The 21,177-nt window shown below is 56.3% G+C and overlaps 1 protein-coding gene across 4 annotated transcripts in view; it reads right to left on the bottom strand.

Moving 5' to 3' along the window:
• EPHB1 (EPH receptor B1) overlaps nucleotides 1-21,177 on the bottom strand; it is an 80,942-nt gene that overhangs the window by 12,571 nt on the left and 47,194 nt on the right. For 2 of the 4 annotated variants that reach the window (XM_051625913.1, XM_051625914.1), the window contains exons 4-7: nucleotides 13,218-13,373; nucleotides 9,674-10,009; nucleotides 5,863-6,044; nucleotides 4,318-4,480 (exon numbers count right to left, since the gene is read on the bottom strand). In XM_051625913.1, coding sequence (XP_051481873.1) covers nucleotides 4,318-4,480; nucleotides 5,863-6,044; nucleotides 9,674-10,009; nucleotides 13,218-13,373 — 837 coding nt within the window. The other 2 variants (XR_007890153.1, XM_051625915.1) reach the window with 2 other exon arrangements.

Here is a 21,177-nt window from a genome sequence, read left to right as displayed (position 1 = left end):
CAAGTCAAACCAACAGGCCCAGTTTCCCAATAAAATGAGGTTCACAAGGTGGCTTTGCCTATGCCTCTGGGCTTTCTCTTCCCTCCACACTTTTAAACCTGTGGGTCACTTCAACCAAATTTAACATGGGGACTCATGAACACAAAGTTCCTACAAGGTGCAGGAAACGAGGAAGGGAAAAGACCCTATTAACAACCAAACCAGCCAGGGAAGGTTCACAGGATCTTGGAATCATATCCAAGGTTTTGATCTTTTAAGATCTTTAAGATCATCCAGTCCAACCATTAACCCAGCCCTGCCAAGGCCACCACTGCCCCATGTCCCTCAGCACCATCTCCAGGGCTTTGAAATCCCTCCAGGGATGGGGACTCCACCCCTGCCCTGGGCAGCCTGGGCCAGGCCCTGACAACTCTTTCCATGATGAAATTATTCCCAATCTATATCTCCCCTGGCACAACTTGAGGCCATTTCCTCTTGCTCTATCACTCATTATTTGGGAGAAGAGACCAACCCCCACCCTGCTGCAACCTCCTTTCAGACAGCTGTAGAGAGCAGGAAGGTCTCCCCTCAAAGGAGGCTCACCCATATTAGGCACCAGAGAGTCCACCACCAACCATTACCCTTGAGAGAGGCCCAGGAGAACCCCAGCCCTCCACAGCAGGTCTCCTGGTAGGTTTCCACACCTACAGCACAAGCCAACTCATTTTGCAGAGACACAGCAGCCACTGCACCCTCTCACCCCGAGGATCCCGCACACCCCGTGGCCCCTTGGCCACCCCAAAAGCCCAGATGGCACAGGGAGGACTGGATGTGCCTACACCAACCCTGAGAAAGCCACCTGCCATCTCCACATGTTCCCCCCATTTTCCCCTTCCTCTGCCCTGTTGGCACTGGGGGCACCCATGCCTGTGTGGGTGGACAGTACCCAGCAGAGCCCACACTCCTGGGGTCTTCTGCAGCCCTCCTGAAACTTCATCTTCTCCAAACATCCCCAGCAAGGTCTGTCATAGACTCATAGAACCATTCAGGCTGGAAAGGCCCCATGGGATCACCCAGTCCAACCATCATCCCTGCTCTACAAACTTCTCCCCTAAACCGGCTCCACCAACACCACATCCAAACCTCCCTTCAACACACCAGGGATGGTGACTCCACCACCTCCCTGGGCAGCCTGTGCCAGGGTCTGACCACTCTTCCTGGGAAAAAATCCTTCCTCATGTCCAGTCTGACCCTGCCCTGCTGCAGCTTGAAGCCCTTCCCTCTTGTTCTGTCACTGATCACCTGTGAGGAGAGACCAGCACCAACCTCTACAATGACCTTTCAGGGGGTTGCAGAGACTGATGAGGTCTCCCCTCAGCCTCCTCTTCCTCACACTAAACATTCCCAGCTCCTTCAAGCCTTCTTCATCAGATGGATTCTCCAGGCCCTTCCCCAGCTCCGTTGCCTCCTCTGTCCTCGCTCCAGCACCTCCAGATCTCTCTGGAATTGAGGTGCCCAGAACTGGACACAGCACTCCAGGTGTGGCCTCACCAGGGCTGAGCACAGGGGGACAATCCCCTCTCTGCTGCTGCTGGTCACACTCTTTCTAAGACAGGCCAGGATGCCATGGGCTTTCTTGGCCACCTGGGCACACACTGGCTCATGTTCAATGAGAACCCCCAGGTCCTTTCCTGCCAGACCCTTCCCAGCCACACTTCCCCAAGCCTGGAGCGTTGCCTGGGGTTGCTGTGGCCCAAGTGCAGGACCCAGCACTTGGCCTTGGTGAAGCCCAGACCATGGACACGAGCCCAAGGATCCAATCCATCCAAGTCTCTTTGCAGAGCCTCCCTGTCCTCGTGCAGATCCACACTCCCTCCTTGCTTGGTGTCATCCCAAACCCACTGATGACACACTCTGTGTCCTTATCGAGATCATCAATTAGATGTTTAACACAAACAGCCCCAACACGGAGCCCTGAGGACACCACTTGTGACCAGCTGGATGGGACTCCACTGACCACCACTCTGTGGGCCCAACTGTCCAGCCAGTGCTTGATCCAAGGCTGGGCCAGGAGCCACCAGCAAGGGTTAAAATAAAACTCACTCCAAAAGAAAGCATTCAGCAGCCTTTTATCAGTATTTTTCTCCTCTGCAGTTAATTACCAGCAACTCCATTTATCTCTTGCACGCTGCTTAAATCCTGAGGAATTTTCATCTAACAATCAATTATTATTTAATAATCTAAACTACCCGTTCTTATTAAATTTCAATTAATTGCTTATTTGAAGCAGGATTTTTCTTCTTGCTTCTCTAATCCCGACTGTGTGAGGCACTGGGGGGGTGTCTGTCACCACTTCCTTCCCTTTGGTCACCCTGCCTGGTTTCCCTTTCCTGCCCCAGCAAGCACGGGGTGACCTGGTTTTAGGAAAGAAGGGACCTTTTAGGAAAGATAGTGAGTGGGGCTGTCACCATGGGTGTCACCAAAGTGGAGTAGGAGCCACGTCAGCAAAGGCAAGGAATCATGGAATCACAGAACCATTCAGGCAGGAAAAGCCCCGTGGGATCACCCAGTCCAACCATCATCCCTGCTCTACAAACTTCTCCCCTAAACCAGCTCCACCAACACCACATCCAAACCTCCCTCCAACACACCCAGGGATGGTGACTCCACCAGCTCCCTGGGCAGCCTGTGCCAGGGTCTGACCACTCTTCCTGGGAATTTTTTTTTCCTAATTTTCCTGCAAGGAGCTCGTGGCAGGGACTTCAGCTTCCCCAGTGTCTGGAGGGGTAGGAGGACCATGAAGGAGCTTTAGCTTCATTCACCAACTTCTGGATTTGTCCCAAAGCTGGGAGTAATGAAATCGCCCCCCACCCCCACGAGTAGTTAGTCTCTAAAGGGATCTAGTGCTGGTAGGTGCAGGGAAGGGGCCAGAGGAAAACCAAACCCAAGTCTGCTGAGGAGGCCAGAAGACACGAGCTGACCCTTTCCCTCCAAAAGGGAGAGAAGAATCAGCATTTAGAGATGGGTCTGACCCTTCCAGCTTTGCCCTGATGGCTCAGACGTGGCTCTGAGCACTCCAGGAGTCCCTCCTGCAGGTACCTACAACCCTCCACACCTCCCCACCATGCTGGACGTGCAGCTGGTGGCAGGGGGGCTCAGCCACCACCATCAGAGGCAGGACAGACAAAACCACGGCTCAGTAGCGGGGGAGAAACTTGAGCAACGAGATGTAAAGCAGATTACTCCTCCAGCTGGTCATAAGACCACACTCTGGACCACGGGGCTTCCATCACACTGCCAGGGGAGAGGTTTGCAGAGACAAGCTCCTGAAATCCAATGACACACCAAGGCTGTTGCTCCCAGTCACAGAATCACAGCATGTCAGGGTCTGGAAGGGGCCTCTGAAGACCATCAAGTCCAGCCCCACCTGCCAGAGCAGGACCAAAAAAACCAAAACCAAACAACAAACAAGGAGGGCAGGTCACTCAGAAAGGCATCCAGATAGGTCTTGAAAGTCTCCAGAGAAGGAGACTCCACAACCTCTCTGGGCAGCCTGTCCCAGGGCTCTGTCACCCTCACAGTCAAGAAGTTCTTCCTCATCACAGAATCTTAGGGGTTGGAAGGGACCTCAAAAGATCATCTAGTCCAACCCCCCTGCCAGAGCAGGGTCACCCAGAGCACATCACACAGGAACATGTCCAGGTGGGTTTGAATGTCTCCAGAGAAGGAGACTCCACAGCCTCCCTGGGCAGCCTGTCCCAGGGCTCTGTCACTCTCACAGGAAAGAAGTTTTTCCTATTATTCACGTGGAACCTCCTGTGCTCCAGTTTGCACCCACTGCCCCTTGCCCTGTCACTGGACATCATTGAGAAGAACCTGGCTCTGTTCTCCTGACACTGCCCTTAACATATTTCTAAACACTGATGAGGTCACCCCTCAGTCTCCTCCAAGCTCAAGAGCCCCAGCTCCCTCAGCCTTTCCTCATCAGGGAGATGTTCCACTCCCTTCATCATCTCTGTGGCTCTGCCCTGGACTCTCTCAAGCAGCTCCCTGTCCTTCTTGAACTGAGGGGCCCAGAACTGGACACAACACTCCAGATGTGGCCTCACCAAGGCAGAATAGAGGGGGAGGAGAACCTCTCTTGACCTACTAACCACCCCCTTTCTAACCCACCCCAGGATCCATTGGCCTTCTTGGCCACAAGGGCACATTGCTGGTCATGGTCACCCTCCTGTCCACCAGGACGCCCAGTTCTACAACTCACGCTGAGGTGCAAACTTCCTGTGCTGGAGTTTGAGCCCCTCGGCCCTGGTCCTGCCCCAGCCCCCCAGGACTCACCATCGGTCAGGGTCTGGAAGCACATCTTCCCGCTGTACTTGCCGTACCCGGCCACGGTGCGGGCGCGCACCTGCACCACGTAGACCATGCCCGGGCGCAGCCCCTCGATGCGGGCCGTGTTGGTCTGGCTGCGGGCCATGGAGGAGTTGTACTCGTTGTGGTCCTGTGGGTTGAGGGAGAGCATCAGCAGGGACAGTCACGGGGGGGGGGGGCCCACCCGTCCCTGGTGGTGGCAGGGATCAGGTTTGTCTGCGAGGCGGGGGGAGCGGTAGGGCAGGTTCAGGACAGCTTGGAGGAAGTGGCTGGGACCCTCCTGGTTGCCCTCATCCCCTGACACACAGGATCCCAGACTGGTTTGGGTTGGGAGGGACCTTCAAGATCATCCAGTTCCAACCCCCTGCATGGGCAGGGACACCTCCCACTAGCCCAGGTTGCTCCAAGTCCCATCCAACCTGCCCTTCAACACTGCCAGGGATGGAGCCCCCACAACATCTCTGGGCAGCCTGTTCCAGTGTCTCACCACTCTCACACTCAAGAATTTCCACCTGATCTCTAACCTGAATCTCTCTTTTTTCAGTTTACAACCATTACCCCATGTCCTTGGTCTCCAGGGAACTGAGGAACTCCCCACAGCACATGCCACTCCAGCAACCCCTGGTCCCACCACAGCCAGGAGCCTGGAGCCACAGGGGAAAAACCCAGAGCATCCAGAGCAAAAACACCCATGAGCAGCGAGCTCCTCCTCTTCAAACCACCCATGTCCTGAACATTTAAGAAGCACCATGGGGTGTTGGAAGCACCAGCTCCCCATGGGGCCCTGCTCAGGCAGATCCAAGAGCAGCTGGGCTCTGCTGAGAGCCCCAGCCCCTGCGGCCCCTGCTCTGCCAGCACAGCTCCTCATGCAGCACCTCAGCAGAAACCTCATGCATCTCAAATCTCATTTTTTGCCTCGTTCCCTGGCGATTCGCTGTGAAGTGGCCACTGGTGGCATCATCTAATTATGCACGTTTAGAGGAATTCATTAAAGCTGGCAAGAGGCAGGAGGGATGGAACAGCTTGTGCTCAGCACGGGTCACTGCACGGGTTGAGAGTGTGTGCCCTGCAGGGAGGATGAGCTGCCAGTGTGAGGGTGAGGGGCAGGGACTTGGGGTAGGGACAACCCTGATCACCTCTGCTGGTCCCCACCACACTCTTCTTTCCTCCTGACCCTCCCCACGCTCTGGGTCCCTTTCACCCTTGCAGATACCAGAGCTAAGGCAGCAAAAGACACTGATGCAATGGGAGAAAATGCTGCCCACGGGGGAGGAATTAACAACTGCAGCCACAACATCCCCTCCCTGGGTTGCACATCATTCCCACCCTCCGGAGCTGGCGCGGACAACGGGACACCCACCCCAATGCATCCCTTCCCAGGAAAAGAGCCTGACAACTCGAAGCTCATCAGGTTTCTCCCTCTCCCAGCAGGCTCAGGCCCAGGCAGCACCAAAAGGAAGCTGCAGGTGGCCCCATCCCAGCCCAGCAGCAGGAGGTCTGTGCCCAGCTCACCGCTGCCGGCCGGGAGCCCACGGCGCCGCCGAGGTCGGGCGTGCAGATGCGGCTCAGCTTCTCGTAGTAACGGAGCTCGTAGTCCAGGATGATGCCGTTGGGCTGCTCGGGCTGGGGCCAGGAGAGGGTGATGCTCCTCATGGTGGCACTCACCTGGTGCATGATGGGGACGGTGGAGGGGGCTGCCGAGGAAGCGGGGAGGGAGGGAAAGTTAAGGGAGAGGGGGGATGAACCGGCAGCCCTAGCGAGGGGGGCCCAAGTCTCCTGGGCTGGTGGAGCAGCCCAGATCTTCCAGGCTGGTGGAGCAGCCCAGATCTTCCAGGCTTGTGAATATGTCCCCCCATGGGACACCTTCACACATCAGCAGTGGGAAAAGCAGCATCTCTGCAGCGTATGTGGAGCCGGCGAGGGAATTCTGCCACTGACGCCAATTATTCTTTTTAATTAGGAGTTTAGTCATCTCCAGTGTTCCTTCTCCCTGGGATTGCTTGCTCCAAGGATATCACTCACCGAGGGGCAAAGACAGCAAAGCTCCCCCCGTGGAGACAAACCAAGGTCCCCAGTGCTGAGGGTCCCCAGCTCTGCTGCTGGAACAGGCTCCCCATGGAGCAGCCTGTGCCACAGCCACCACCCCAGGGGCTGTGGGACACAGAGCAAAAATCTGCCCACCCTGAGGACAGTGATGGGAAACCAGGGTAGGGAGACCCCAGCCCAGCAAATGGAGCCCAAGGTGCTGGAGCCTGCAGCGTGGTTTGGCTCAGCCTGGCCAGAGGAGCAGCTGGGCCTGCTCTCAGGGGCTCTCTGGGGATGCTCATCCTCAGCATCCAAACACGCTACTCACAGGAGTTCCATTTCCAAAGCCCAAACACTTGCAGAACAGTCTCAAAATAACCTTCAGCTGGTTGCCCACCCTGGGGGTCATGGCTCAAGGGTGCTCGAGAGGTGCAGTCTCCATCCCTGCAGCCCCCAAGACCTCCAAGGAGCAAACCAGAGCAGCCCCAGGCATCTTGTCTCAGCTCTCCTGGAGAAAGGAAGATGCTCAGTACTGGGTGTGACCCTGGTGGGGCTTGTCCAACCCCCTTCCCTCCGTGCTGTGCATTTCTGACCAGCCTTGCTGCCCCCACCACACTCCACATTGCTCCGTGGAGCCACCTGCAGTACTGGAGCTCACACACCAGGGACAGAGCCAAGCCAGCTCATGTCCTAAAAAAAAGCTGCCAGGCACCTTGTCCCCACTGCCACTGCTCCCTGCCCTGCTCCCGAGTGCACTGCCGCAATCCCAGGGCTGTTCTGTGCCTGCAAGGGAACTGAACATCTGACATCCCCCAGAGCTGGACATTCCAAAGCAGAGCACCCCCAGATCCAAGCAGCCCCAGAGGTGAGCACCTCTGGAGACAAGCATCCCTAGACACAATGGTCCCCAGAGCTGAGCAGCCCAGAGCAGAGGATCCCAAAGCTGAGCACCCCTAGAGCAGAACATTCCAAAGCAGAGCACCCCCAGATCCGAGCAGCCACAGAGTTGAGCACCCCTAGAGCCCAGCACCCCTGAAGCCAAACATCCATGGACATGAGCATCCTGGAGCCAAGCATCTCTGAGCCAATTGCCCAGCAGAGCCAAGCATCCTGGAGCAGAGCACCCCAGGAGCTGAGCACCCCCAGAGCCCAGCACCCCTGAAGCCAAACATCCATGGACATGAGCATCCTGAAGCCAAGCATCTCTGGAGCTGAGCACCCCAGGAGCTGAGCACCCCAGGAGCCAAGCATCCCCAGCAGCAGCAACATCAGCCTTCCACCACCAAGGACACCAAATTAGCCAGGAGCCACTTTTCCAAAGGCTTTTTCCTCTCCAAGTCACCCTGGAAGGGCCAGAGCTGGCCAACATGGCCCTGACCCTGCACTTAATCCCACCGAATGCCTCCAAGGGAAGCACCCAAGTCCCTCCACACCCAAAGAGGTGCTGGCACCCCTGCTCACAGGGTCAGCTCCCTGGCCAGTGCAGGGAAAATGCCTCCTCCCCATGGATCCAGGGCAGAGCCAAGCTCTGGGTGCTGGGGAGGGAACGCGGGGCAGCGGGAGCTGCCGGTAACACGGCACCGCCTCTGTTTACCCAGCAGATTTAATCCCGTCCTTTCTTTTTCATCTCTCCACATCCGCTCCCAGAAGATGCTCGTGGGCTGAAATTAAACACTCAGCTTGATTGCTGCTTTGTTAATTGCCACGTTCCCCGCCCCGTTGGCGGGGCTGGTGGAGCGGGCTGGGACAGCCCTGGCGGGTGCACCCACTGCTCTGCAGCCCTGCTGGGTGCACCCACTGCTCTGCAGCCCTGCTGGATTCACCCACTGCTCCACATCCAGCTCCACGCAAGGAGAACGGGGTGGGAAAACCCCCTGCCCAGGGATTTCAGGGGGTCAGCACCCATCCTGCCCTTGGCACACCCCACGTGCTTCCATCTGGTGGCACCACAGCCCGGCTCACCCACTGGGAGCGCTTCCACGTGGATAAGCAGCAAACAGGGAGGCAGAGTGGGGAGCCCTGGCTGTTCCCAGCTCCTGGGCAGCCCTGGGGTGGGAGATGAGTGAAGAAACACCCCAAAAAATCCCACTCTGGGAGAAAAGGCCTGGAAACCAGGGGCAGGTTTGCTTGCCCATGGTTCAGCAGACGGTGATGTCAGCCGGGCACGAGCACAGGGAAGAGGTTGGCAGGAATTTCCACCCCCTTTCTCCACCCCAAGCAGATGGTTCCCATCCCCTCTGCTCCCTCCCTGGGCTCCTCCCTGAAGCCCAGGACCCTTTGCCTTCTGCACATCAAGCGTCTGCATCCAGGCTTGGCCCAGAGCTTCTTGTTCAGCTCCTGATGCCTGGTCGGGAAGAAGGGAGGGAAAGGGGCAGGGGAGCCTGGAAAAGAGGAGAAGGGGAAAAGACTGGGAGAGGGACATGAGAGAGGAGACAGAGGCTGAACTCAGCGCTTGGATGCTCCTCCCTCCCTGTGGAGATGCAGCCAGGCAGCCTTGCCAGGCTGGATTCACCCCACCTCCCTGCTCCCACCTGGGAAAAAGGGGGAAAACGGCGATGCCTCTTCATCCCCAACAATCTACAGGGGGGTAAAAAGTGGACTTTGGCCCTCACCTCCCTCCCTCTTGCACCCCAGCTCTCAGCCCAGGGCACAGACACCCCCTCCACCTTCCCCACCCCTCTTTTTTTTTGGCCTTTCCCTCCACCTCCCACCAACCTGAAGGGGGCAGGTTCACCACAGCCACCACACACCACCCTGGGAGCTCTTTCCTTCAGCCTCAGAGCTTCCAACTGGTACGTGATGGCTCCAAACCCCCAGCCTTGGTGGTTTCAGACCCCCAGCCTTGATGGCTTCAGACCCCCAGCCTTGATGGCTTCAGATCCCCAGCCTTGATGGCTTCAGATCCCCAGCCGTGATGGCTTCAGATCCCCAGCCTTGATGGCTTCAGACCCCCAGCCTTGATGGCTTCAGACCCCCAGCCTTGATGGCTCCAAACCCCCAGCCTTGATGGCTTCAGACCCCCAGCCTTGATGGCTTCAGACCCCAGCCTTGATGGCTCCAAACCCCCAGCCTTGATGGTTTCAGACCCCCAGCCTTGCTGGCTTCCGACCCCCAGCCTTGCTGGCTTCAGACCCCAGCCTTGATGGCTCCAAACCCCCAGCCTTGATGGCTTCAGACCCCCAGCCTTGATGGCTCCAGACCCCCAGCCTTGATGGCTCCAGACCCCCAGCCTTGATGGCTTCAGATCCCCAGCCTTGCTGGCTTCAGACCCCCAGCCCCACCTCATCCCCGGACTCACCAGCTTGGTTGGTGGTGATGTTGACAGAGACGTGCTGCGGTGGGAAGGGGCTCTTGCTGGAAACCCCATTGACAGCCTGAATCTCGAAGGTGTAGGGGGTGTGTGCCCACAGGTTGCTGATGAAGACTCGGGTTTCTGTCAGCCCCAGCTGCCGGGGGACAAAGTCCACGTTGTCATCGCAGCGGGAGCAGGAGCGCCGGTCCGAGCGGCACTTCTTGCAGACGATGTTGTAGGTGACGTCGTCCCGACCGCCCGTCTCCCGCGGCGGGTGCCACTCCAGGATGATGGACGTCTCGTTGACGATGGAGATGACGTTGCGGGGGCCGGACGGGACACCTGTGGGGAAGGGAGGACTTGGATCATCGAATCACAGGCTGGTTTGGGTTGGGAGGGACCTTTAAGATCATCTAGTTCCAACCGCACTGGTTGCTCCAAGCCCCATCCAACCTGCCCTTCAACACTGCCAGGGATGGGGCAGCCACAGCTTCCCTGGGCAACCTGGGCCAGGCTCTCACCACCCTCACACTCCAGAATTCCCTCCTCATGTCTCATCTCAACCTCCCCTCTTCCAGTTTTCATCCATTCCCCCTTGTCCTCTCCCTCCCTGCCCTTGTCCCAAGCCCCTCCCCAGCTTTCCTGGAGCCCCTTCAGGCACTGGAAGGTGCTCTCAGTTCTCCCTGGAGCCTTCTCTTCTCCAGGCTGAACACCCCAACTCTCCCAGCCTGTCTCCAGAGCAGAGCTGCTCCAGCCCTCCCATCATCTCTGTGGCCTCCTCTGGACTCTCTCCAGCAGCCCCATGTCCTTCTTGTGTTGGGGGCTCCAGAACTGGACACAGTGTTCCAGGTGGGGCCTCACAGGCACCAAGTAGAGGGGGAGAATCCCCTCCATTGACCTGCTGCTCTCTTGAGCAGCTGGGATGTTGGATGGGAGATCAAAATTGCATTGATTCAACCTATCACAAATGCTTGAGAGGATGAGAACTGAAGGTGAGTCCACTTGGATGTGCTTCTGGAATGGGGCTGGAGCCAACAGGGAGCGATTCAGGAGGACTCCAGGTGGGAGAGGATCATCGAGGCATGCTTAGATTTAGGGAGGGATTTGGGGTCAGCCAGGACAGCTCCACAGCCAAAACCACAAAATCCAGCTGCTGGGTTGTATTAAACAAGGGAAGTGATTAATTATTAAGTGCTAGCTGGGCTCAGTGCTGTGCTTCTGAGGAAGAAAAAGGGCTTTGCCACAGTGGGGGGAGCAATAAAGATGATGGAGGACTTGACCTGCAAGGAAAGGTTAAGAGAGTGAAGCACATCCCTCCTGGGGAAAACTATCCCGGGGAGTCCTCCACGTGTGTGTGCAGGGGAACATCGTTAGTGCCTGCAGATTAATTAGCAGCCAGGGCTGGGCTGGGCAGAGGCAGCTCCTTTAGCATGGGGAAGATAAGAGCAGTGGGATGTAGAGGACATCCTGCATGGAGGACATCTGGCTGACATCCCTGTTCTGGCCACAGCTGGGGGGGGAAGGAGGGGACCCTGCTGCCTGTGCTGCCCCTCCCCCTGCTCCCTTGATTGCACCAGGCAGGCACTTTGGGAACCTCTCTCAGCTGTTGCTGCGGATACTGGGGATGACAGCATTTTGTTAAAACGCCTAGAAAAATGACAGCCCTTCAAAAAATAAATATTCCATCCCCTTTCTTCTTATTTTTTCCCCCTCTTTGTGGATTCAACGTGTCCGTTGGAGCAGCCACCAGCGCGACATCCTCTCTGGAAAGGGCTTTTGTGGACACCAGGCACCACACACATCCCATGGTGGGGTCCCCTGACACCCCAGATGCCAAAGGGGGTTTACAGGAGCAGGGGTGGGGGACACACTGGGGGTCAGGACACCAGCTCCCAGGGGAGCCAGGCCAGTGGGCTCACAAAGGCTGGGGACAAGGATCAATATGTAGCGAGTTGCCCTCAAAAAGCTGTCTCAGGAACCTGAAGCCAACCCCCCTCTTTGTACCTGAAGCAGACAATGTACTTTCAAGCTTTTTTTCAAGAAAAAGGCACAGAAAACCATCTTCCTTCCCCAGCCCAGGGACAATCTGCTGTTCCCCCAGATTCCTCCTGCTGGGGCATGGGACAGGAGCCACACCTGCAGGCACTGCCCTTGGGAAGGGCTCTGGTCCAGGGTTATTTACTCCTCTGACATGGAGGAACTTTGTCAGTGAACAGCTGGCACCTCCAATCAAGAGTGTTGTAAAAATTTAGCGTCGAGGAGAAGAACTAAAAATCAGCAAATAGCCTTTTTTTCCACTGCATTGCCCCAGCACAGCAGCCCTGTAAATCAGCCACACAACGAGACGTAACAAAGACCCATAGATCATCTGCAGCCCTGCTACCTGCTGGCTGCCTCCAGTCTGGCAGCTCAACTGAGCCAGAACATTCAAATCATTCCTTCCTTTTCCAGTTTTGGGGATTCCCCCCCCAGCACCCTGGGGTGCAGAGCATCCTTGAGCTGCAGCTCCCCAATGGGCTGGAGAAGATGTTAGGGGGGGAGCTGAGGCTGAGACTAATGTTCCCAGCAGGCTGAAGAGCACAGAGGCTTCTTCTCTCCTGGGCTCTTCTCTCACCAAAAGACAGGCTTGAGGCCACCACTGCCATCCCAGGCAGGTCAGGCAGACATCTGAGTGGTGATGCATGGCATGCAACCCCACACTGAATGCCAAGGCTTTGCCCTCCTTCCACCCTTAAAAAAGGACCCCATCTGCAAGACTATGAACAAGACAGCAACAGCAGACGACTCTGAATTCTCATGGATCCTGGGGACTATCTCTCTGCCTTCACCACCACTGTCAGGGTGAAGTATAAATTCAAGCAGCTGCCAGAGAAGGAGTTTGTGGGGCTGTCCTGTTGCTCGTCACTTGGTGGGTGCCATGGTGGTGTCCCAGAAAAGCAAAGGGTGATGTAGCATCATCTGCTTGAGCCAGCGTGGTGGAGAAGGGATTCGTGTCAGTGTGAGGAGCATGTTGAGGTCTGGGTAACAACGGCCCAGCAGGGGTCTTTTTTGCACACCTAGGGAGGTAAGTTGTGCCAGGGGAGGTCTAGATTGGAACATTTTCTTCCCCAAAAGACTTGTCAGGCCCTGGCCCAGGCTGCCCAGGGCAGGGTGGAGTCCCCATCCCTGCAGGGATTTCAAAGCTGTGTAGATGTGGTGCTGAGGAACACGGGGCAGTGGTGGCTTTGGCAGGGCTGGGGGAACGGTTGGGCTTGATAATCCCAAAGGTCTTTTCCTACTCAAACAATTCTATGCTTCCACGATTCTACACGCCACGTGGAGAGTGATGGGTGCCCAGTGTGGGCACCCCAGCCCCCCCCAGAGCTGAACTCTTGTGGGGAAGCTGCCAGACGCCCACCCAGCTGCTCACTCGCTCCCCTCTGCAGCAGGACGGGGGTGGGAAAGAAGACAAGAGAAAGCTCACGGGTTGGGAGACTTTATCCCCAGCGCTTCCCCAAGCAGCAGAGGGGAGCAAGACCCTCTGGCCCCCCTTCCATCATCTGTTACTCACTGGTGCAGGAGGCTGCTGGCGGGTCCAGGTCCGCCCGGTAGTACCCGTTGCGGCAGGAGCAGAGCGGCGCGGCCTCGGCGGTGGAGCGGCTGTTGGGGGGACACGGTGTGCACCCCCCCGTGCCCTGGCTGGCCTTGAATGTCCCCGCTGGGCAGGCTGCAAGGAGAAAGAAAGAAAAAGGTTTGGGTGCTGAGCAGCACCAGGTGGAGGTGACAGCCCGGTTCTGTTCTTGGTGGAAAGAGAAGGAACGGACGGAGCAGAAGGGAGACACAGAAAAGCTCTGCGCCTGTACCCGGGCAGCACTGTCCTACAAAGCCAGGAGGGCTGGGTTTTTCCATCCTGGAGCCAGCAGGAAAACACTGACCTGGTGCAGGGAGGACACGGTCACCGGCCAGGCAGGGTCCTGGGGCCACAGCAGCAGCTTGGTTCCCCACCATTCCCACCCAGGGACGGCGGGAGCCGTAGGACCCCCCTCCTGGCAGCACCCATGGGGACAGGGACACACGGGGGCAGGACAGCAGTTCCCTTCTGCTGATCCAGAATGTCCCTTCTGCCACCCGGGCAGAATGGCTCCAGCCTCACATAGCTCTCCACGCAGAATTTGATTATTTCACTTAAAAGCTGACCCAGGGCCCATGGCAGCGTCTTCAGGGGACCATCTCTTTCATCCCCTGTCCCCCCCTGGGGCTAACAACCTTCCTGACCTTCAGCCCCTCGAGCTCACTCCAGCAGGAAATGGTGGTGAGTCCATAAACCAGAAGATGCTCCAGCTACACTTGCAGGCAGGCTTTAATGGGCAAGCGGGGAGGTTTCATTCATCAACTGCCTCACTGCTCCAGGGTTAGAGGGGGAAGATGGAGGGACAAAGATAGGATCCCCTGCCTCACCCCACCAGTCCTCACTGGTGCTGATGGATGCTCATCTGTCCCTGACACCTTAAAACCCCGTTGGTGACACCTATGAAACCAAAGGGACCATCTACATTTTGGCACAGGGACCAGAGCTCCACCCACGTTCACCACCAGGCCGGGGAGAGGCTGCTCCTGGGCTCCCCCACAGGATGGTCCCACCTCTGCTGGGCTCCCAGCTCTGCTCCCAGGGTGCTGCCCCCTCCAAGGCACAGCTCTGCACACCCTGAGTGCCTCATAAACACGGCGATGATTGAGATAATGGAAAGTGCCTCTTAGCCCCTGTCTGCTGCATCAGGATATGAGGCATCTCCCAGCAGCCATGGAGAGGAAATTAATAGGAGCAAGCAGGAGTAACCACTTTGATGCAATTTCCTTGGGAGATAGTGGACCATCTAATCTTTATTGGAGCCCTTTAACCTGTCATTCAAAACTCATGAAGGCCTCTTGCTCACACAGCCTTTCCAGATATTAAAAGATGATAAAAAGGGATAAATCAAAACAATATTTTACAATTTTATTATTCAGGGGATTTCCCCCCCCCTCCCCAGGCACACAGCTGGCTGCAACGAGCAGCCTCTTGCTACTGGCACTAACAGCAGAGTGGGGACACGGCATCCCAGAGGGACCAGCCACCACCTCATGCTGCCCCTTCCTCCTCCCCAGTCCGTGGCAGGACTGAGAGTCCTTGGTGCCCTGACACTGCCTTCCCCCACACGTGGCCTCTGATGGAAGCACTTAAGAGCCATCACCCACCACCCTGTGCAACGAGCTGGACAGGTGTGGTCACCATGCACTGGGTGGGCACACGAGGGGGAACTTCAGGATGCCAGCACAGAAGGCAGCTGGATGGAGACCCTTCCCTGAGCCATGCACACAGCCCAGTGCCCCACAACAGCACAAGAAAGCAGAGTTACACCAGACACGTGAGGCAGGAGACACCACCAGGTGTGGACACCCCAAAACTTGGAGGTGGATCTCCATTTCTTCACCCCCCATCCCACCACCACCTCCTCATGATGTCCCAGCAGCACTGTGCTCCCACCAGCAAACATGAGCATCCATGAGATGTGCAAGGGGTGGCTTGTGGGGTCTAGAGTTGGAGAACTTGTTCAGAAACGTGCCTGAAACATGCTGGGCTCTTTGGAAGAGCAGGAAGGAGGGGGCAGCCGTCCCAGGGAACAGCACCTGGATTTTGATGGAAAGGGGTGGGAGAAGGAGGAAGGAAGACCAGAGGGTCACAGTGCTATGAACACTCCTCAGTGTTAAGCACAGGGGCAGGCTGCTGGATTGGTTGAAGGGGTTTGTTAATTTTTAATTACAATTAATCCAAGTGATGCTTTGTCAAAATACCTGAACAAAGGGAACCCAGCAACCCAGCATCCTCAGGTTTCTCCTATCCCTTTGCTTATCCATACATTCCTGTAGTCTGCAGGCACATGGCTCTTAATTGCTACTATTACCAATTAGCTTTTCTCTCCTGTAATTACACTGTGCTTGCCTGATGTCTCCTGCAGCTTCGGGGGAGGTTGATGCCTTCTCCTTCCTCCCAAAGCTGCTGAGGCTGCAGCCCCTCCGCTCTGGCTGCTCCCCTCTTTCTGGGGGACCTGAGCCACAAACCTCACACTGAAGATGAAGACAAAACCCCCCAGACCCCCACAGGGCCCTGGTGGGATGTAGAGACCCAGGCAGCCTGGGCTCCATCATCCTTCAGATGGCAAACCCAGAGCCTGAGCGGCAGGCTCGAGCCCAGGAGGGAGCAATAAATCACCCCAAAATGGCAAAGCCAATGTTTGCCTTGATTTAAGGGCTGCTGCAAGGTTGTTCCCCAGAGCTTGGCAGGGTCTGGATCTGCAGAAGCCTCTTGCACCAGCCTGTGCCTCCCTGTCCCTGCAGCAGCACAGGCTGCCCCACACCCCTTCAGCCCGGGGAAGGATTGATTGATTGTTGATTACGTGGGCCGGGTGAGATTAATGATGAGCTTAACTGCCTGTTTCCCCTGCTGCAAGCACCCGGGCTGTGTTGGGAGGGGCTGAGGCAGGACAGCCTGGGTGCTGCTCAGCAGGGGGGGCACTCAGCTGCTCACTCAGCACCTGAGCCCAAAGCTGCTTGGGAACTGCGCATCCCACCAGGAATGCCAGGCATTCCAGGCCAGGCTTTGCCAGCAGGACCCCTCTCCCAGAGCCACCACAGCCCTTTGGGAGCATTGCTGGGGAGCTGCTGAAACCTTCTTGCTGCAAGACCACAGAATCATTAAGTTTGGGAGGGACCTTAAAGATCATCAAATCCCAACCCCCCTGCCATGAGCAGGGATCCCCACCACTAGACCAGGCTGCACAAAACCTCATCCAACCTGGCCTTAAAAACCTCCAGGGATGGGGCATCAACAACCTCCCTGGGCAACCCATCCCAGTGCCTCACCACCCTGAGAGTGAAGAATTTCTTCCTAATATCTAACCTCAATCTCCCTTCTTCCAGTTTTCATCCATCCCCCTCATCCTCTCCCTCCCTGCCCTTGTCCCAAGCCCCTCCCCAGCTTTCCTGGAGCCCCTTCAGGCACTGGAAGGTGCTCTAAGGTCTCCCTGGAGCCTTCTCTTCTCCAGGCTGAACACCCCAACTCTCCCAGCCTGGCTCCAGAGCAGAGCTGCTCCAGCCCTTGGATCATCTTGATGGCCCTTCTCTAGACTCTCTCCAACAGGTCTGTATCTTTCTTGTGCTGAGGGTACCAGAACTGGACACAGTTCTCCAGGTGGGGTCTCAGCAGAGCAGAGCAGAGGGGCAGAATCCCCTCCCTGGCCCTGCTGCCCACACTTCTGGTGATGCAGTCCAGGACACAATTGCCCCTCTGGGCTCCAGCACTCACTGGTGGCTCACGTCCAGCTTCTCATCTCCTCCCACCCTCAAGTTCTTCTCAGGGCTGCTCTCCAGCCATTCTCCGCCCAGCCTGGATTTGTGCCTGGGGCTGTTGGGATGTCATCCCTGGAGGTTTTACAGGGGAGGGGAAATAAAACAGATGCAAATCACTCAGGTGCCCAAGGGGATGGCAGGGCTGGCAGCTGATGTGCAGCACCCCACGGGGCTGCAGCTGGGGCAACCCCAGCCAGAGCTGCCTCCCATGTCCCCCAAATGGATGGGGATGTGGCCACATCCCACCCAGGGCAGAACCCCCAGTGGAGACACCAGAGCTGCAGCCCCGCTCTCCTCACTCCTCAGCTTGCACAGGGTGGGAGGAATTACTGAAGAAGAATTGAGAGGTTTTTTGCTGCTCAAAACTCTCCTGTCCTTGCAGTGTGTTTCCTGCACCCTTGTCTTGCGGGTGCCAGGGCTTCTAGGAAGAGTGGAGGTGGCTGGGATTGCCTTGCTCACCCCCCCCAGCTCCTGCCCAAGGCCAGCCACCCTCCCCCAGTCCAGACACTCAGCAGAAAGGCTGCACAAGCACAGGGGTATCCAAGCATTGCATGTTCCAGACTAAATCCTCTCAGTTAACGCCTGGAACTTGCACTTTTTAATTACTCTCTCAGGGAAGCTTTAGTCAAAGATTAAAAAAAAAAATTAAGAAAGAAGAAACAAAGAAAGGAGACATCTCCTCTATATTATCTTGCTCTAAAGCTCCCTCAGGACACAGAGTGGCATTTATTTTCCTTATCAGGCTTCAAAATGGGAGCTTCTGCAAAGAATTACCAACTTCAGCTGGCATCCCCCCTCTCCTGGCCCCAGGATCCCCCCAGCTCCCCTCTCCTGCCACAACCCCAGCCTGTGCCATCCATCACCCCTGAGCCTCTGGCTAACCACGTCTGCCAGGTATTCCCAAATCCAAGGCCAGGTTTGGGTTTCCCTTTTGGGCAAACCCAGTGTCTTTAGGTACACCTGTGGTCACGCTGACAGAGCAGGTGATGAAAAGCTGGTTGGAAGTGGGAGTGCTGCACAAGGCGATGCCCTGGAGCACGCTGGAGGTGTGGAGAGGATTCCCACAGGCAAAGGCACTAAACCCCTGGATGATCCAGTCCTGCTCCAGGACACATGGCTGGAACACACCAGCACCCCTGGAGATGAGCAGTGAAGAAGTGTTGGCTTTGAGGGTGATGGAGTAAGGAGGAACTGTGGCTCCTTGCACTCACCACCCACCAGAAAAGGGTTCAAGGCCGTGTCACCCCTTCCTGAAAGCTACAATTTATCTCTAAGAAAAAAAACTGGCTCCTAAAACTGACACTTTCTGCACAAGACTCACAAATTTGGATGAAACCTAAAAAAAAAAAAGAGAGACATTTGCTAGAAACCCCTTGCAGACACCATCCACACAAAATGCAACTCTCTCCAAGCACATGCACAAAAGAAATACAAAGGAAAAAAAAAAACCACAACCCAGCCAGTCCATTTTTCAGATTTCCAATTGGAGATTTCCTGATTAGCCCCAATTTCAGGTATTACAGCTGGAAGGCAGCTCTCCTTCCCAGGGAGCCTGCAGCCAGGCCAGGAAGCCCTCCTAGATGCCTTCAGCTGCAAGACACCATCCAGCTAAATAAACACCCCCGTGACATGGGGTGCTACAGAAAAATGGCATTCAGAGGACATTGTGATCACAGGGACAGGCACTAGAGCAGCCAGCATGGCTTCCCAGGGAGGCCCTCACCTCAGTTCCTGGGCAGGCAGTGTCACCAGGGACACACAGACAGGGCTGCAGAGCCACCACAGCCCATAGCACAACGGAGGTTTCAATCCCTGGATGTGTTGCCAACACCAGGGATTGCAGGCTGCAGTCTGGGGGGGAAAAAGCAGGAGAAATCAGGCAATCTGTCACCCATCTCCCTGCCTTCAGAGGGCTACAGGGATGCTGCCTTCCCACCCTGCTTTCATCTCCCTCCTTATCCTCCCTGCAAACATCCAGGCAGGTTTAATTGCATCCCTGACTTGATGTTCTCCCATCATCCCTTCCCCTCCGCATCTCTGCTGGGCAGGGGGTTGAGCTGTTGTTCAATGGGTTCCCCCCCCTCCATTTTTACTTGTTAATGATCTGATTCCCTTCTACACCAAGCTGAGCACTTACCTGTAGCACCCCAAGCCCTGACACGGCCACAGCAAGCTCAGCAAAGTGAACAGCCATGCTGCCCTCAGCCCCACATCCAGAAATGAGCCCGGAGGGGGTTCCTGGGTTCAGAGCAATGCTGTACCCTGGTGAGCATGGCACCCATGGCACACATCCTGCCTTCCTGCCCATGCCCAAAAGGCAGACAGGGATGAGACCCAGCCTTGGAACACCCCGTCAGCCAACAAATCTCCTTTCCTACATCTATGGGGCAGGACAAGAGGCACAACACAGATGGGGAAACACCAGGAGCCCAAGCGTACCTGACCTTGAAGCACCCCAGGAAAGACAGACAGACGGAATCTTGCTCCTCCAGGGAAGGCAGCACAAGCCCCCGAGTATCATCAACAACCCCAGCACGCTGGGGACAGCTCATCCCAGCCAGAGCCTTGTCCCAGGGAGGGAGAGAACCTCATTTTGGAGCAAACTTGCTCATTTTTTGCTGCCAAATGCACAAACGGGATCAGGCTGCGCTGCTCCCACCGCGGGGCCGAGCGCTCGCCCGACGTGATGACAAACAACCCCCACCTTGTTGCCTTGTCTCTGTATTCCAGCCCTGTGCTGGCAGCAGCTCATGAGATAAACATGAGCAATCCCAGCATCTGGGTTTGCATCCTGCAGGCCAGAGGCTGCATCCCTCCCTGCTGCACAGAGGAAAGAGGCCCCAGCTCCTCATGATGGAGCCAGTTAATTAAACCAGCCCTTCACCTCTGGAGGGACAGGTTGAGATCCGCCTCGGGACACATGTAAATTAAACTCAGCAGCATCAGAGCCCGGCCTGCCATGGTTTATTCATGGAGAAGTAGTAAAATTCAATGTGGGTTGTTGGTTTTTCTCCTTCTCAGGGCTGTTGTTTTGTTTGTTGGGTTTTGTGTTTTTTTTCATCTCCTCTTCTCAGGGATGAGCGAGGAACCGCAGCGGAAAGCGCGGGGCAGGACTGCGGAGGCACTTGTGGGATAGGCAGCTGAGCAAGGGCAATTAAGAGACAACAGGGTGAGGGGGTGAGTTGTGTGTTTGGCTCTCCCAAAAATTCAATCCCTCATCACCCAAGGATTTACTCCCCTGGGGAGGACCGAGGGGCTTGCAGGCCGAGCCACAAGTGCTTGGCTGCAAGCGAAACGCAGCCAATGCTCACCCAGAAGGAGCATTTCTCCTCCAAGAAGGTGGGCTTGGGAAAATTAAGGGTTTCTGGATGCAGAAGAGCTTCAACACCAACAGGCCAGCTGGTATCATGACCCTAAACCAGTATAAACCCAGAGCAAGGCACGGAAGTAGCCAGCTTTGGCTCCCTTGTGCTCTGATGCTTGCTGCCCATGGTACCCATCTTCCCAACCGATCCACACGTCCCCAGCTAATCACACTCTGGGCTTGGCTTTCTCTGTTCTTCATGGTTGGAGGGATTTTGAAGGTCTAAAGACAAAATCTGTCCCAGATCTGTTTGTTGGATGAGAAAGGGCCCTGGGCAGACGGCGCTGCGGGGCTGCCAGCTCACTGCAGAGCTGGGGAAACTGGCTGTGCCCTCCAAAGCAGCCACTGGAAAGAAAACCAAAACCACTTCTCAAGGTCACTCGTGTAAACTGCTTTCCTCCTGCTCCAGCTCCTCCACTGCAGCAGTGTGAGGCAGCCCAGTTTCCTGCTGCAGCTCCTCAGCCACCAGTTGCTCACATTCCTTCCATCAACCAGCCATCAAAAGAACAATCCCTGACCTTCCACTCCAGCACTTCTGCACCTGAAACCAGGGGAAAGGAAACACAGCTCATGGAGACCATCCAGTCCCCAGCCTGCTTCCCTTCCTCCCTCATGTTTCAGCTCCTCCCCCTCGGGAATTAAAGCAGGGAGCAGAGGAGGCAGGCCCTGCAGGGAAGGCTGAGGCTGACACAGCCCTGCTGAGCACTCACTTCCAGTGATCAAAGGCTAAATAATTTGATCAAACACGAGGCAATTTATCCCCGTAACGCAGGGAGGTTCA

This window comes from Apus apus, chromosome 8 (assembly GCF_020740795.1).
Source record: "Apus apus isolate bApuApu2 chromosome 8, bApuApu2.pri.cur, whole genome shotgun sequence".
NCBI lineage: Eukaryota > Metazoa > Chordata > Aves > Apodiformes > Apodidae > Apus > Apus apus.
This window is presented reverse-complemented; position numbering and strand designations above follow the sequence as displayed.